Source organism: Portunus trituberculatus, chromosome 18, assembly GCF_017591435.1.
Source record: "Portunus trituberculatus isolate SZX2019 chromosome 18, ASM1759143v1, whole genome shotgun sequence".
In the NCBI taxonomy this organism is placed as follows: domain Eukaryota; kingdom Metazoa; phylum Arthropoda; class Malacostraca; order Decapoda; family Portunidae; genus Portunus; species Portunus trituberculatus.
This window is the reverse complement of record NC_059272.1, coordinates 20703014-20721087: the sequence shown is the minus strand read 5'-3', so window position 1 is coordinate 20721087 and position 18074 is coordinate 20703014. Positions and strand designations below refer to the sequence as shown.

The window sequence follows — 18074 nt, the reverse complement described above, 5'->3', positions numbered from 1 at the left end:
ATATATATATATATATATATATATATATATATATATATATATATATATATATATATATATATATATATATATATATATATATATATATATATATATATATATATATATATATATATATATATATATATATATATATATATATATATATATATATATATATATATATATATATATATATATATATATATATATATATATATATATATATATATATATATATATATATATATATATATTTATTTATTTATTTAATTATTTATTTATTTATTCTCTCATGCTTCTGACAGCAGTAGTGGTGGTGGTAGAATTTGTACTTAAGTGTAATAGTTAATTGCTGTAATAAGAAAGTTGTGATGGTGGTGGTTACTAGTATGGTTCTTGTTGCTGTTACTGTTATGTCGTTGTAGCTGCTGTTGCTGTTGTTATTATAGGTGCTGTTGCTGTTGTTGTTGTTGTTGATGTGATGTTGTATTCCACTATAACTAAAGCTAACTAGAAAAATATAGAATGTCGATCATGCACGACTGTACAATCTTATATTTAACTTTTTACATTTTTTTTTACACCTTTGACAAAGAAACAGACGACTTATAAATGCATGTAACACCGCAACATCGCTTCGCCACAATACAGAAATGGGTTTTTGTTTATGGAAACCAATCGAATGAATAAAAGTGGTAACATTATTACTCACCACAGCACACAATAATAAACAAACACTCCCTCCCATTCTGAAACACTTTGGGACCGTATTCAGAAACGCTGGTCTCTCACCACGACTATGTTTAAAGGCCACAAGGATGATTAACCTTCTCCTCAAATATGTTTCTTATGTTAAATTGTTAATAGTATAGAAATTTCGTCAATTTATCACTAAAATCATGAAAAAAACACTCTTAAAAGCTGCGTATCTTCAAGTAAGCCCTTTTGAATGTAGAAGCGGTGCGGGGTAGAAGTGCTTTTGAATTATGGTCCTTGGTTTGTTTTGCAAGACAATTTTTCAATGACCACATATATAATCAATCAGCTTTTTTTTCCCACTGATGATTCAGGATCCATGTTAAATTAGTATTAAGATCATGAAAACACACCTGTAAACCAATGATAACGTCCACTCCAGTCCGTCAAAAACAGACCAAATAAGATGTTGAAATTTTTTAGAATATGGTCTATTTAAATTCACTTACCATATGTTTAGTCCAACATCAATAAATCTAACAATTGTACTCGCCATAATAGTCTAACAAACACATCATACAGTAACATGACGTAGCATAACATCTACAGTATATCAAAGTTTAATATTTCCGCACGCAATCGACGAGGGAACAGAAAACGCTCAAGTCTTCGCTACGCCGTGCACTGCAAAATCCTGAAAATGTGTAGTGTTTGTTTGGCTGAGCAGTGAATTACGGGGTGTACTGCCTGTGTGTACTGTTCTCCTATCCTCAGACGTTTCATGGATGAGGCTGTAGGTGTGGAATAATAATTGGATAGCATCTAGACTGACTGGTTGGTTGTAGTGTCTTAAAAAAAAACAATGTATCAATCTCCTATTTATTTTTGTGTTCTTTGTCTATTCTCCTCTTATTCTTCCCTTTTATTCGTGCATATGTGTATCCTTCTATTCTTCTATTATCCTCTTATATATGTTCTATTCTCTTATTACTATTCACACATTTCGTTTTTTTTTTTTTTCTCTCTGTTTTTCCGTTATTCCCTTATTCTATGTTTATCATCTTGTCATCTTTCTATTGCCCTCCTGTTACATCCTATTCTTTCCCTATCGTATCATAATTGCTTTCTTTCAATTCTATACACTCTTCTATTTTTTCTCATATATTCCCCTCCTATATCCCTTGTTGGCATCCTCAGAGATATAGCATTTCATAAGAAAACTATGCTTTTCTCAAATCAAACTCAACCGTAATGTATTTAGAAAAAGTAACTAACGTTGGATAAAGTTCACGCACAGTAAGTCACCACAAAGTTTTCGTCAATCCTGCACAGGTGTTGCCTGCGGCCATGTAATAGCAGGGCGCATGACTAGTTACATTAGTAAATCACCGGCTTGTTTACATATCACCTGTGGCAAGTCGATAACTCGGCTTAAGTAAAAGTTTGCAATGTCTTCTCGATGAAAGTATATAAGAATTTTTGTGTAAATATTTGATCTTTCGTAAGCTTCACTTTTACATCATTAACTCTGCGAAAATGTTACATGCCACTGTCACACTAACCTCACAAAAATAATGTTGGCCGTGTACGAAATTACTGGTTAAATATATAATCTTTCGTAACAAATTTAATAACCTTCGTAAGTCTTAACTATACAAGATGTCAAAAATGTCTAGGTAAACGATCATTCTATTCAATTAGGAAGTTTTATACTAGACAGGAAATTCTTGCATAAATATCTAATGTCTCAATTAAGAAGACTCACTCACCATTGCAGGTACTAATTTTCAAGCATCATATGCTTTACATATTTCAATATGATACATTTATCTTAAAACTCACGGAAAATATACTCGTTTCAAAAGGTTCTTAAAGAATAGATATGAAACTTTATCAATAAAAATTAATAAAAAAAAACCATAGCTACATCTTTTCAAATAATTTCATTTGTTGAATATAATCTAACACTATCCATGTTATGTCAGCTTATAACAAAATCAACTGATATGTTAACATGCGATACCAGCACGTGGTAGTTATCTCGTAAGATACCGACTACCATTCTGTCATTGTTGAGATCCTAAGGTACAAAGGCCTTTTGGAGCTGTATGTAATCACTTTGCTACCCATGAAAGTCCTCGTTGTTTGAATACTCCCAAAAATCCTTTCGCCTTTCTCGTAGAACACCCTCCCTCACACTGGGTATAATTCGGTCATGTCGGGAGTAAGTGATTTGAACTGTATATATATATATATATATATATATATATATATATATATATATATATATATATATATATATATATATATATAAAGACAAAAATTTCCCAACACACACACACACACACACACACGTGAAGATCAAATACCATGTTGAGTCCAGTTCATTAACACACGCTGACTCGGCTTACCTTGTCCTCTCGCATCTTCGCCTTCGTGCCTGCAACACATTATGAAGTAGGTAATACTCAGCCACACCATTAGCGCGCTTCACAACCTGCTATACTTATGTTGTCAATATATATCGACTACATGTGGCTCTGTTAAGCCTTTCAGTTTGTTATGAAACCTTTAAGCTCATTACGGGATCTTTAAACATAATGGGTCTTTAAATTCATAATAGGATCTTTAAAATTTTAAATCTTTAAAATATCTTTAAAACTCAAATGAGACCAAATTTATGACACAACTTTTAAATATGTTATAAGGCCTTTAAACTTATCACTGGAACTTTTGACATCACGTAACTTTACTTATAAATTTTCGAGATAACCTCGCACAATAATAACCTGGCGAATAAAATAATCCCAAATCATAAACTATTTTACATCTCTATCCTCTCCCTTATTCCCGCGTAATAGCATTTCTCCTCCCTACGCCGCTCAGATGGCTAGGGGAGGCTGTGGCGGTGTGCGGCGCATGTGTCTCAGCCTCACGTGGGACTTGAGGTGGTCTTTGCGGGTGGACCGGTAGGGGCAGTGCTCACACGCGAAGGGCTTCTCCCCTGTATGGGTTCTGATGTGGGCCTTGAGTTTCTCCTTCTGCGCGGCGGAGTACGGGCAGTAAGGACACGTGTAAGGCTTCTCACCAGTGTGGATGCGTAGGTGCGTCTTCAGGTTAGCGTTGTGGAAGGCTCTGAAGGGACAGTGAGGGCATGCAAAGGGCTTCTCCCGTGTGTGTGTAGCGATGTGAATCTCCATGAGACTGCGGGACGTGGTGGTGTAGCTGCAGCAAGGGCACCGTGAGGCAGCCTCGAGGCCTCTCACCTGCGGATTAAGAGTTATTGGTAATAAAAGTTGCATACGAGTATTTACAGCAAAAAATCAACAACTCTTACAAAATCATGCCTTCAGAAATCAGTTACCTATAGTTCAGCTGGCTCATGCTCATCCAACCAATGTTATTATTATTATTATTATTATTATTATTATTATTATTATTATTATTATTATTATTATTTATTGTTACGTACCACCCTACCCAGCACCCTAATTTAGTGACATTGTTATTATTATTATTATTATTATTATTATTATTATTATTATTATTATTATTAGTAGTAGTAGTAGTAGTAGTAGTAGTAGTAGTTGTTGTTGTTGTTGTTGTTGTTGTTGTTGTTGTTGTAGTAGTAGTAGTAGTAGTAGTAGTAGTAGTAGTAGTAGTAGTAGTAGTAGTAGTAGTTGTTGTTGTTGTTGTTGTTGTTGTTGTTGTTGTTGTTGTTGTTGTTATTACTACTACTAGTACTACTGCTGCTGCTGCTGCTGCTATTATTATTAATATTATTATTACTATGCTACTACTACTACTACTACTACTACTACTACTACTACTACTACTACTACTACTACTAATTGCTTTTCTTCTCAGATGGAAAAAGTATTGCCTGTATTGGTTTCAGTCATAATTATTGTGCTGCCATAACTCAGATTGGATTTTTGAATGTGTTAAAAGTAGTCTTTTGGAGTCCACTTTCTTTTTTGTCACACTAAGGACGAAGCAAATTCAACTGAACTTGAAACCACTGCTATACTTGTCCTTTGTATTGCTTTGAACATCACCACAATCAAATCCATCTTTTCTTTTTTCTCCTCCAGTATTATCAGATTTGCCTTAACCATTCCCTCTTCATATCAGATTAAGAGAGAGAGAGAGAGAGAGAGAGAGAGAGAGAGAGAGAGAGAGAGAGAGAGAGAGAGAAGGATGCTCCACACACCTCACACAACCACCAAGATAGCCATACCCTCACCACCTTCACTGTCCTTTCATGCTAAGAGTAACACAATATGTATTACATAATAATGGAATACAGAGGAAAGGAAGTGCTAAAAGATTCAGGCAAGTTAGAAATAGGTTCAAAGGAAACGAACACACTATTAAGGCAGGTCATACCAGTGGCATTTAATAATCTATATATAATTCAACACACTCTTTTATTGCTTCAAAATCCCACTTTTGTACATTTTGTTGATGCATCTGATGTCCATGGCTACATGAGGTGAATTTTCATATGTCTCTTAATCTTTGGCTTTTCATGTGATCGGTAAGGACACAGAGGACAGGCAAAGGGCTTTTCCCCTGTGTGGATTTGGACATGCCTCGCCATGTTGCCCTTGACAGCTGTGCTGTAAGAGCACTGGGCACAGAAGAATTTTCTGGCACTACTGGCATTATGTGGACTCCCTGCTGTGTCAATGGGGCCAGACACGATGAAGGACTCGAGTGGTATCTGATGCAATGTTTCTGTCTCAGGGTGTGGCCCCCTTTCCTCGGGCCTCTCACTTGCCAGCCAAACCTGCCGGAAATGATCATTCTTACTCACTCTGCATGTGAGTGTTGAGGAAAAAAATGCTATTCCATATAATGTAAAAACTATTATTGTTAAGTAGTCAGTCATTTCTATAGAACCACCACCATGCAGTGTCTATATCAATATCCACCAAGTTCATGTCTCACTCACCAGCACAGACCAATCCACACTCTTTTTCTTATTTCCACATAAAATTGTAATCCAGTATGTATGAAAGAAAAATATGAATAAAAAGTCTTCTGAATAGGTGAGGTGAAATTTTGCCTTGCTCTTACTTATACCATAATCATAGACTGGCCTTATCTTTGATGTAGTTTTATTATTCTGACACAGTAAGATGCATGTGAGGTATCCAGTATGTGCTTTTCACATTTTTCTACAGGCAGTTGAAATTTATTGTCTGATTACCAAATATCAGAAGGTACTTTTCTTCAGTGATCAACATTATTTTCATTGCCCCCATGACAACAGTTCAGTTGCTAAGATAATGTTCCTGTGCTATGGAACACTTATGAATTGACAAGTTTCCAAGACTCAATTCACAAGAAATTTTTTGATAGGCTTGCTACTGTATACATTTCCAAACAGACTTCATATCACTGGCCAGCATAGAAGCCTCACAGCAAAATTCCCAGTGCAATAGTGCATTTCTAACAACACAACATGCTTTAGTCAGTGCAAAAGGGAAATTGTTTTCACTGAGAAACTGTATATCCATCTTATAGGCTGTGTGGAATGTTGTGTTGTCAAAGATGCACAAGCTGATCTGAGGAAGCATTAAGTAACTTATCTCCCTAAGAGGCACTGTCCTGAGCTCAATTTAATAAGTAGTAGTGGTGTCGTTACATCAGAATTCAACAAGAATAAAACTTAAAAGCACATCTCTGTTTAGTTTTATATTCAACCTATATATTGCATTTACTCTGATAATTACATAAGTCTTGTATCTTCGAAATATTCAAGCTTTAGCAAAATAGATGACTGCTGTACTTAGTTAACATGTCCAAGTTGGAGTCTAAACAAGAAAATCTCTGCTTTTTTCTTTCATAATAAATATCTTACATGCTTTTTTATCAATTTCAAGCCAGATGATTCTTAAATGTCTATGTAGCCCTCAGTAAACTGTGGATATATATATATATATATATATATATATATATATATATATATATATATATATATATATATATATATATATATATATATATAAACTTTCATCTTTTTTGCAAAGAAATTCTCTCTCTCTCTCTCTCTCTCTCTCTCTCTCTCTCTCTCTCTCTCTCTCTCTCTCATACGTATGTATGTATATATGTATGTATGTATATACTCAGTAAATAATACTTTTCAATAACATTTAAACATTTTCCAGATTATTTCACTGCAAGAGTCTACAAGATCTGAAACAAATAGGGCAACAAACAATGAGGAATTGTAGACCCAGAGTGACCACACCAGCCGAAGGAGGGTATTTAATGAAAATTACTTGTGAGTAAGCAGGTGTCTTTTCACTTTGGCGTTTTCACTGGAGCGGTAGGAGCAGTGTGGGCAGGAGTACGGCTTCTCGCCCGTATGAATGCGCAGGTGTCGCTTTAGGTGTGAGGGATCAGCTGTCTGATAGGGGCACTCAGGGCAGGAGAATGGCTTTTCTCCCTCATGGGTGCGCCAGTGTTCAAGAAAATGGGCACGATTGTCGACAGCGATGAATGAACACTGTGTACACCGCATAACGTTCCTTCTGCCAACGGAGGTCTTCCTAGTACTTGTTTCCTCGCTGACGTCAGACATTTGAGTCTCATTTAACAGCAACACCTGTGGGAATGTTTTCAGCTTCAGTCAAAACATTCGATATAGTCATCTCACTTCATGCTCACAATATCCATGACCACAACAAATTTACTCTCAGGGAACATGATTCATTCCAGGAAAACAGATTTGTATTCTCATTTCACGAGTGTGCACAGCAAGATCCTCCAGTGATGTTTACATTGGGAGTTCTCACTGACTGTCTTTTAAAAGAAAACTACACATATAGTACAAACATGCTGTATAATTAAAATTTCTTATTAAGTAAAATTATAAAGCTAATGCAGTAACAATGAACTTGAGAATGATCACCTGCCATTAACCAGTTCATAAAATTTCTGATGGCAACCAAAATATATCACACTAAACAATAAAAACATTCAATGTTAAAGCAAAGATAGTCCCCCAATAGAATTCCTGCAGATGTAAAATTCACTGAACAACAATGACAGTAAAATTATACAAAAAAGTAATAAAATTTCTTTCCAAATATACATAATAGTGTAAAGCTTTTTTTGTCTGTGGTTCTCTAATAAAACATTTTCTCTATAAAAATATTCATTTCTGATGAGCATATTTTTTTAAATAAAGTTGCTCTCAAAGGCTTGAATGGTGAGCTTACAGACTTATTTCTTGGAGGCTTAGAGAAATCAGCCTTTACTCATACCTGTAGAAACTTGTGGCATTCTCTGGTTTGATATTAGCAAGTGGGAGATCTTCAGCCACTCAATAATAAAAGAAAAATGCATTCAGCAGAACTAATTTTTTTAATGCAAGTTCATCACTTCCACATGAGGCCTGTTCAGCCACCACATCCACTTCTGATGCCACTTCCACAGAAATCTTTCCTGCAGGGAGCCACTCATGGGCCTCCTGCAGCTGGAATAACACCTGTACTTTATATTTGTGGAAAGACTGACAGCACAACTAGAAATATCAATCTCTTTGGCGCAGTTTCACATATTAAGGAGTACTGTACGTATACTATTTTCCTTAAGTGAATACTTACTGTAATAAGTGAATGATGGAGTGTTTGTGTGAGTGTTTTTACTCTGTTCTTGTAATGCTTCCAAATGTTATACAAACCTCTGCCATTTCAGTTCAACAGGTATGTTAATTGGGGACAAGAAAGGCACTTTTCATTCATGTGGTTTTGAAGATGCTTTGCAATCCCTTACTTGATAAGAACAAGATCTACATGAAAACAACTCTTCTCTTAATTCAGTAATGTCTCAGGATTGATATGGTTGTGGTTGACATAGTCACACAGGGAACAGTTCTCTCAGGCTCCTTCATGGTGGTGAGACTTCCTTCAATACTGCACTTTCTTATCTTGCAAGCCAACTGAGTCTCATTTGCTGTCAACACATGTGGTATATGTTGATCTCATTCAGTCACTGGAATCTGATGTTATTTCTTTTCTTTTATAATTTAGCAGTGCACATTGTTGCTTAGTAAAGTTTTATCTAGCAAACAATGAACCAGAGTCCAAGACACTATTCTTAATTCCTTTCTTCAGCCTCCTTCACCTTCATCAATATTTCTACCACTGATGACTTTTCTGCCTTCCCTCTACTTAATCAAAATTTTGAAAGTTTTCCAACTAATATTTTCCATTTACTTCTTGTTCAACTCTGCCCACATGACATTTGATCTTTCCTTTTCTGATACACTTCTGGGTCTTTCACTTTCTGCCAACCAACCCAGCAAGTACTAGTAGGCCTTAAAAAAAATAAATAAATAAATAAATAAAAATAAATAAATAAATAAAAAAGTAGGCAGGCGAAACAAAAAAGAAAACCAAAGTCACAGTAGTTCAGTGAGCTCACATGGATGAACAGAGACAGCACACTGGTCCACGGAGAATCTCATTTATGCATTGTATTAATTATACATCAATTTATCTTCATTGACTTAGGAATGTTAAGTTTAGTACAATACCATTTAAATAAATCTCATAAAAATCAGTCATCAGTGCACAAATATCTACATTAAATGTTTTCTCCAGTCAATATGTTTTGCCATAAATACTTTCAACCCTAAACTTTTTGTACTATCCAAAGTAAAGACAAGCATCAAGTTTAGGTTTTCCAGTAAAAGTATCTTGTTGGTGAAGAAAATTAAAATGAACACTTAATTCCTCACATCTGACGTCTTGACACACAAAAACCCTCAGGAGTTGGAGAAGCTTGATATATTTGTATCCTCATCATGATGGCAGACAGATAAGAAGTGTGACAATATATATTCGTTTTAAATTTTGAACAAATGTAATACAAAAAAAGTGTAAGACCTTTAGAAGAAATACTCACTGTGGTATAAGTAAAACCTTAAAAAAGTATGTAGTATGTATTGCACTTCAATCAGAGAAGTAGTAAGTCTTCCAACATGGCAGAAGGCACACAAACAATGACCTAATCTTTGCACAACTATCAGGTCACAAGACACAGTAATAAAACACAATGGTCTACAAAGACAACCAACAAATTAATATTTTCTGATGCTCACAACTCAAAGGCATTATTTCTACCATGTCACTCTTCACTATCATTTCAATGGCTCCTACAGAACACCATCACTTATGCAGCTGTGTGAGTTCTCTCATGAGCCAAGAGTCTGTCTTTCCTGTTGGAGCGAAAGGAACAGTATGGACAAGAGAAACGCTTTTCTCCTGAATGGATCCTAATGTGCTTCGTCAAATTGGACTTGTCGCTGGTCTGGTATGAGCACTCAGGGCACGAGAACGGCTTCTCTCCAGTGTGTGTGCGGTAATGCTTTGTAAAGTGGGAGGGCTTAGAGCAGGTGTAGCTGCACTCAGGACACTGATACTTTTCCACTCTGATGCTGGACGTGTTCTTCTCAAAGGTTGGGGTTCCTACCTTTTCAGCTATCTGAGTGTCATAATTCTGCCACATCTGTAGGGGACGGGTGTGCTATTCAGTTCATGACTTATCTACGTTTCCTGAAACTTATCATATAAACACAACTTTGACCAAGAATAATTTTCCTAATCCAGTAGAGCTTTTTTTTTACTGAGCAATGAAACTTTGAATATCAACTTTTGACAGTAAGTGTATAGTAGAATTTAATAATACATATTTACAATACTAATTTATTTGATCAATTTGAAAGAAGATTCTTTGCCTTTAAATCTTGAAATGTAATTTTTACCGTGAATAAATGCACAGAATCCTAAAGACATAAATGAGTTATATAAACCAAAATGCTATAATAACACTATTAAATTTATATCTCTTCTCACTTCATATATTTTCCTTTAAATGCTAATGGTTTAAGGAACAAAAGCTGGGTGAGGAGAGTCAATTACTAAAGTTGGCAGCCTGTCCTTGAGTTAATAAATGAAGTCAAGAAGACCACAGCACACAGTTCCTACATGCACCCTTAGGGCTGAGGGAAGGCTGACTGCTAGCAACTAATACTAACTTGCCCTTCACTAGTTTAAACTCAAAGTACCTCATGTTATGTGCCTTCGTACATGTTTGATCAAGTTAGATTTATCACTGGTATGGTATGGACAGTGCGCACATGAAAATGGTCTCTCTCCAGTGTGGGTGCGGTAATGCCTCTTAATGTGATAAACCTTTGAGCTAGTGTAACTACAACAAGGGCAACAAAAAGTTTTCTTCTTTTCGTTGTGAAGCACGTTCTTGGTGCTGTCCTGGGCTCCTACCTTGTCAGCCATATTAGTGTCATAATCCAGCCACACCTGTTGAGAAATTTTGAGTCTCACTAAATTTATCGCAATTTCAATCCTAACTAAGATATATTAAACATTCCTTTCATAAATCTCTTCTGTTACCATTGCAGACACAATAGTTCCAGCATGTATTACATGTGGTAATACTAACAATCCCCAAGTAAAAGGTAACTCTAAAAAATCACTCCAACACTGGTGCCTTAGCTCTGAGCTCTCTAGCTGTTAATAAGTAATTATTGTTAATCTTTTTCTTTTTTTCTTTCACACAAATGTGATGAGAAAATTTAGAATAATAAGCCAGATCAAGATTGTGACAAAAAGTAAAATCTAAAACATTTAGGATGATTTCCATAAATTATAATTAGCAATAACATTTAAAACTGCAACAATAAAATAAAAATGTCACTGTTTTGTGCAAGATTCCAAGAAATGAGACGAGGTGATGATGCAAGACAAAGATCTTGGGTTTTAGCAGGAAGACGCCCAACATTCATTCATTTATGAGTGCAGTAGCTGCCATATATATATATATATATATATATATATATATATATATATATATATATATATATATATATATATATATATATATATATATATATATATATAAGTTTAGCTTTTTACTTGTAGATATAAGTAACTTGTTTCATATCATTAGTTTCAAGATCAATATTATTTTTTCCCTTGGCACAACCCTCCCTTACCCCTTCTCTGGCAGCACATCTCAGATTTCTTCTTTAACTTTTCTTATATGTAAACATTATAAACTACACATAATATCAATGTTGAGTGCCATTCATTCAGATTTCATCAAGCACAGGAGTTCACAACATACCAGACACAATCCTGATGCTGTTCTGCTTTGGGTGTTAACAATACAAAATAGAGAATGATAGTACTAGTGGAAAAGGTGAGTCCATAGAGGTATTTGGTGTCTGCATCAAATCACTGCCACTTATTTTCATACTGCTGCATCACAGACACATGTTCCCTGAAGTGTTTGTGATTCTGGCACTAAATGCTCTGCTTCTCTATTCTTCATTATCAGAGGTATTTCTCAAGAGAGGACAATTGATCACTTTACAGTTAACTTTAATAGCTTACACTTTTAGATCACTACTGAAAATAAAATTATGGCAGACCTGTTTTTCTATTACCAAGGGTCATAATTCTTGAAGCATACTTCTTCTTCATGTTAGCATTGGACTCGGATGCATGTAGGTATAGGCTTTCATTACTGCTCCTCAGCTTTACAACACACCGATTGCCATGAAAAAATGTCTCATAAATCTACCACATGAGTTCAGGCCAAAAGTTAAAGTTCCACACCACTGTTTGTTAAAAATAATGAACAGAGATCAAGATGTTTATGGTATCCAACAAAAGAGTGCATCCAAGATTTACTGTACACACAGATTAACTCAGTGGTGTGTGTGCAGATGGTTCTTTACATTTCTCCTGCGAAGGGCTCGGTAAGGACACAGAGGACATGAGAACGGTTTTTCTCCAGTATGGATACGCAAATGCTGATTAAGATTGGACTTATCCCCAGTCTGATAAGAGCAATGGGGGCATGAGAATGGTTTCACTCCTGTGTGTGTTCGGCAGTGCTTTACAAGGTCACAACGATTTACAGTGCTGTAATTACAGTCTGCACACTGATACAGTCTTGACAGTTTCCTGCCGTAGGGAAGGCCGTCCTGGACAGCCGCGGGTCCTCCACGGCCTGCCATGTCACTGGCATTATTCAGCAACACCTGCAGGAAATGTACGTCTTAATAATTAAAAAAAATCTACATCTCCAGTGCAATGGATGGTATAGGAAGAAATGCACTGCTATTTGTTCTCTTCATGACTTAAAATTTAGACTTCTATGCTTTCTTTTGAAGAGGACTAAATACACAAGTACACAAACTACGTTTCTCACAGAACTTAAATTTTTTGAGACTAATAATATTTTCAAGGTTTGCAAATCCATGAAAACAAACAATATAACCACTTTACTTCATGCATCAGTGACTATTGTTCCTTATTTTAGATTAAAGAAGCACCAGCTTCAAGAATTCATTAGACACCAAAGTATAATTGAGTTTTCTATTTACTGAATACACACTGATACCCTTAAGTAAGCTTGAATGGGTACACTCCCATTAGTCAGTGCAGCATTCTCTTCACATACCAACAATAACAACAATGATGATATCCATGTGCCTCTGGAAAACATTCTTGTCTCTGGTAGCAATGGAAAACCAAATCCCCTCAACTACAGCAGACCTGGAGCCAGATCTACTAAGCAGTAGCAGATGGTAGTGGTAAAAGTGTTTCCTTATGATGGCTAAGTAATGAGTAATGACTGTATATAAACCATGTCATGCACACAGCATTGTATAAGAGTACAAAAAGATGAATTAAAGTAGATAAATATTTTGATGAAATAAATCTAAAGGAATATTTGAAAAAAAAAAAAAAAAAAAACTACGGGAACAGAAATAAAAATCTCTACATATCTGTAGCAAATGGCTATCTTATATAGAATAGACTGGCAGAGCAAGACTCTCTCTCTCTCTCTCTCTCTCTCTCATAAAACCCTTTTTTTTCACATGGCAGAGCAAGATTACACTTAAATAATACTTTATTAGGTTTATTCTTTCAGTTAATAAAACTTTTATTTATTTCCATATATATATACTACATAAATACATATCAACAAAAACAAAAATAACATCTAAATTATAACAAAAATACACTGCAGAAGACAGAAACCAAATGGCAACCATAATAGCTGTTTACATTAAAATCACATCATCCATTAAAAACAACTGGTAAACAAATAATCATTATATCAAATATTCATAATGAACTGCTTCCTATGAGTATTTTTCATTCATAATTTGCTCCATGTCATAGGCACTATTTTGAAAATTAATCAATTATATATATTTCTTCACAGTTTGCTATGGACATCTTGTGTTGGATAAAAATGCATTTCACAGGTGACTGTTCATTCCCCTTAAGAGTTGTTTGTATTCTCTCTCCTCTAAGTAAAGTTTGTAATCACTACCACTGATACATCTATCTACATTCTAGAGGCTAAGATGTGACAACAGATGCACAGTACTTCAAAGGTAACAAGTACAAGTAATGCCTTTCACAATTTTTTAGTACAATTTTTCTTTCAAATAATGTTTGTAATTTATTCCTGGCTCACCATCTACATAAAAATTATTATGACATTTGGCTGTCCCAAGGCCCTTCAGTCAATGTGTGTGCGGATGTGTCGGTTCACGTGGCTGCTGTTGCTGGACTGATAGGTGCAAAAGGGGCAGGAGAATGGCTTTTCACCTGTATGTATTCGTAGGTGAAGTTTGAGATTGAATTTCTTGTTGCTCTTGTATGAACAGTGAGGACATGCAAACGGCTTCTCCCCTGTGTGTGTTCGGTTATGTTCTTTAAGACCAGATGGAGTGTAGGCTGAGAATGAACAGTGGGGACACTGATGGACCTTTCTAGTGAAGAGAGGCTGCCCCTCATCTCTGGACCGTCCTCCATCAAGCCTCTGGTGGCATGTACTCACTTCCACCTGTTGAGGATGCCAGGCTTATTACTGAGCATTGCCATTATACACACATCTTCCACCTACATGAACAATGCTCTTACAGCATTGATATAAACTTAAGATCATAAATCTACCTGTGAAAAAGCTACCTGCCATAGTGTAAGATAACTATCAGCAGTATTGAGATACAAGTACTATACCATTATGTACTTATTTGACATCATTGAGACCTATATGGTTCAGATTGGAGGTTTTGCCAGATTACAGATTGATCCAGCTAGAACACACTTAACTAATTAGTTGACAACCTCATCTGTGAGGGTTGTTACCGAGAGCAACTGTGGTGCAACAATTAGCACATTTGCCTGACATGTGGTAGATCCAAGATTCAATTCCTGAGCAGTGTCGGCATTTTCTGGTGAATCCCCTACTCTAACATTATCCTACTTTAAAGATGTTTCATATGTTTGTTCAAGTTGGTTGATAAAGAAACTGACATTCAGAAATAAATTTCATGAACAACATTTTCAAAGATAGCATTGTTGATGTTCTTTAAGACAATCAACCTTAGGTCCTCTTGAAGCAGTCACTTAATATCTCTTGCATATATTCATATATTTCACTTCTCATTTCAAGAAGTCATGTATCTATATTTTACTACATATTTTTTCTCAAATTCTTTGGCAAGGTAGAAAAATAAAATTACAGTTTCATTTTATTAATAAAATAAAAGTATACAATAAATTGAAGCAAATCTTTAAAGGACTCCCTACAAATGGAGTACTTTAACCTCCACTGCTTGCATTAGGATTGCATTGCAAAGCTAAATTCCTCATTCATTTTTAAGACAAAACCACAGAAAAAAAGAGAGCAATGGTTTTGAAAATTAAAAGATTTGTGTGAGGAAGGAAACAAAAATTTCTTCACTTGTGTTTCCACATCAGTATTTCAGTGTGTTTCAACAAAGATCTCACCATGCTAATTAGGTTCAGCACATATGATAATACTGCTTCCCTGAATAATTTCATAAAGTTTCTGTGTTGTATTTGTATGTGACAAATTTATAAACATGCAATATTAATTTAGTGCACTTCTGTGAAGAGTTATTATTCATCTTGGTTAGCTGATTTCTAAATATGTAAACATACTTGTGTTATACCACTTAATTATTTGTACTGAATGCCTACAGGGAACATGCCCATAATGTAACAAAAAAAAAAAATATCAATACATCAGACTTTAAACCCAGACATCCATGACTTTCAGGCAGTCATTATAGTCAGAAATGGTTCACAAAATTTATCAAGAATCTGGAAAGAAGAAAAAAAGACAAAAAGAAAGGGGTGGGGGCAGAGAGAACTCTGAATGCAACTTCAAGGATATTTCATGTATATGAAATCTGCATTCTACCTTGGATGAGTTTCATTCCCAAATGGCTGACTGGTTGCTGGTAGGAGAGTATGTGAATGTCATACAAGCCTCATTTTTTCATAAAATTACACAAAAATACTATTATGAAATTATCATATATGATTAAATATGCACCTAACAAGTAAATAAGAAAATATTACATTATGATCCAACAGCATACATGACACATGCACCTATTCAGGCAAAGGAAGTCTGGAAGTGTGCTGTGCATGCATACTCTTAGTTTATCTGATAATATCAGTCTTGTTTACTTGCTTATCACTAACCACTCCTATATTATAAGACTTAATTTCATACTTTTGCAGTTACATCTGAAGAAGATAAAGCTGAACAGGCTAAAGGCCTCTGTGGCATTCAAACAATACTCCAATTCTGCTTTGTAAACAGCATCAAGGGAAAGGACTAATTCACTATGCATTTGACATGACTGTCTGAGGCTGCAGGCTTACCTGTGGAATTTCACGCATTGATTATAAAGTTCAATTTCATACCCATTTGTTTGATAAATCAATGTTTCCTCATATCAACTTGATAACAACTCTGGTTAAAACAGTTTTCTATAAATCATAGCATTAAGAGAAGCAAACTTGAACATTACTGTCAAGGGCATAGTTCTGTTAAAGCCATTATTAAGGTTGAAGGTAGCTTTCCACATAAGATTTATTTTAAAGAGAGAAAAATAAATTAACTTCAACATGGATTACCACACCATAAATTATGAAAACTTTGCTTGACATATTGGTGGGAGACTTTCCCTCAGCAAAGCATCTCTACAATTGCTCTTAGGTGTTTCAGTCTACTTCCTTTCTCTGTGGTGAGAGTGGGGACACAACAAAAAGTCTGTCATGTGTCCGCACATGCTTCTTCAGGTCACTGCTATTAGCTGAGCGGTACAGGCACACAGAGCAGGAATACGGCTTCTCTCCAGTGTGAACACGGAAATGCTTTCTCAAGTCTCGTCTAGTACCAGACTGGTAAGAACAACTAGAACAGCTGAAGGGTTTTTCCCCTGTATGGGTTCTGTAATGTTCCCGCATGTGTGAGTGACTGTTAGTGGTGTAGAAACAGCAAGGACACTGATGCTTCTTCTTTGAAGTGATGTATCCTTTCCCGGCGCCTCCCAACACACTTCTCAGGGAGTCATTGGCCCGCCCCACCTGTAGAGGAGGCACATCTCATTCATGTTCAACATACTGCTCACAAGCTCTTTCAATTTTACACTACTATACTTAACTATAAGGTAGTTACATAATATAAGGTCAAGTAGTCACTGTTGATATTAAAAATAAACTACAGATTAAACACATATTTCTGGCACCCAACGTCACCAACACATTACAATAACCTCATGGTGCTACTTTCTTAGATAATTTCTTGTTCATGATATTGCATTATACAAAAGGTTAGTCACCAGCATGGACTCTAAAGAACTGTAGAAGCCAAGTCACTTGTGAACACTCTTGGTACTGTATCTCCTCAAAAAAATTCATGTTCATGATCATGAGATAGCATTACTGTACTTCCCTGTTGTCAAGACAGACTTCTCTTTCTTTCTGCAATTTGCTTTCCATAATAATAATTTTACCTTTGCTCATCTCTCACTGATTTCTTAGCGGTCATTCCCTACCTCTGTGTCTTCCTCACAGCTGACACTCCCCAACACTCTTCCCTCACACATTCTCTCTATTCCTATACTCTGGTGTTGCATACTTTTTTTTTTTTTTTTTTTTTAGAACATACAACACCAAGGGTTTTGAGTATTATATCTAATGTGAGGCTGAAAAAAAGTTATAATATCTGCACTTGTCATATATTTGCTTAAGAACTGTATACAAAGTATTCCACACTAATTTATAGCTTTGGGATCTTCATTAAACAACACATATTAACTACCAGTGTATTATTACTACACACAGAAGCAATCACTACATTTTATCTCAATACAAAAATATGCTAATACTATACCTAGAAAACAGGCCTTGATGTATCTGCACTAGGGCAAGGCTACGGCCAAACCTACGGGAGTGAGAGACACTACACTACACCAACACATCAAGGGCAGCTCTTAATGTTATTGCCTT

General features: G+C 35.5%; 1 protein-coding gene across 5 annotated transcripts in view; it reads right to left on the bottom strand.

Annotated features, from left to right (window-relative positions):
- Positions 1 to 18074, bottom strand: part of LOC123505756 (zinc finger and BTB domain-containing protein 24-like) — a 60115-nt gene that overhangs the window by 16192 nt on the left and 25849 nt on the right. For all 5 annotated transcript variants that reach the window (XM_045257410.1, XM_045257415.1, XM_045257412.1 and 2 more), the window contains exon 6: positions 3767 to 3944. In XM_045257410.1, the coding sequence (XP_045113345.1) occupies positions 3767 to 3944 (178 nt within the window). The remainder of the gene's footprint in view (positions 1 to 3766; positions 3945 to 18074) is intronic.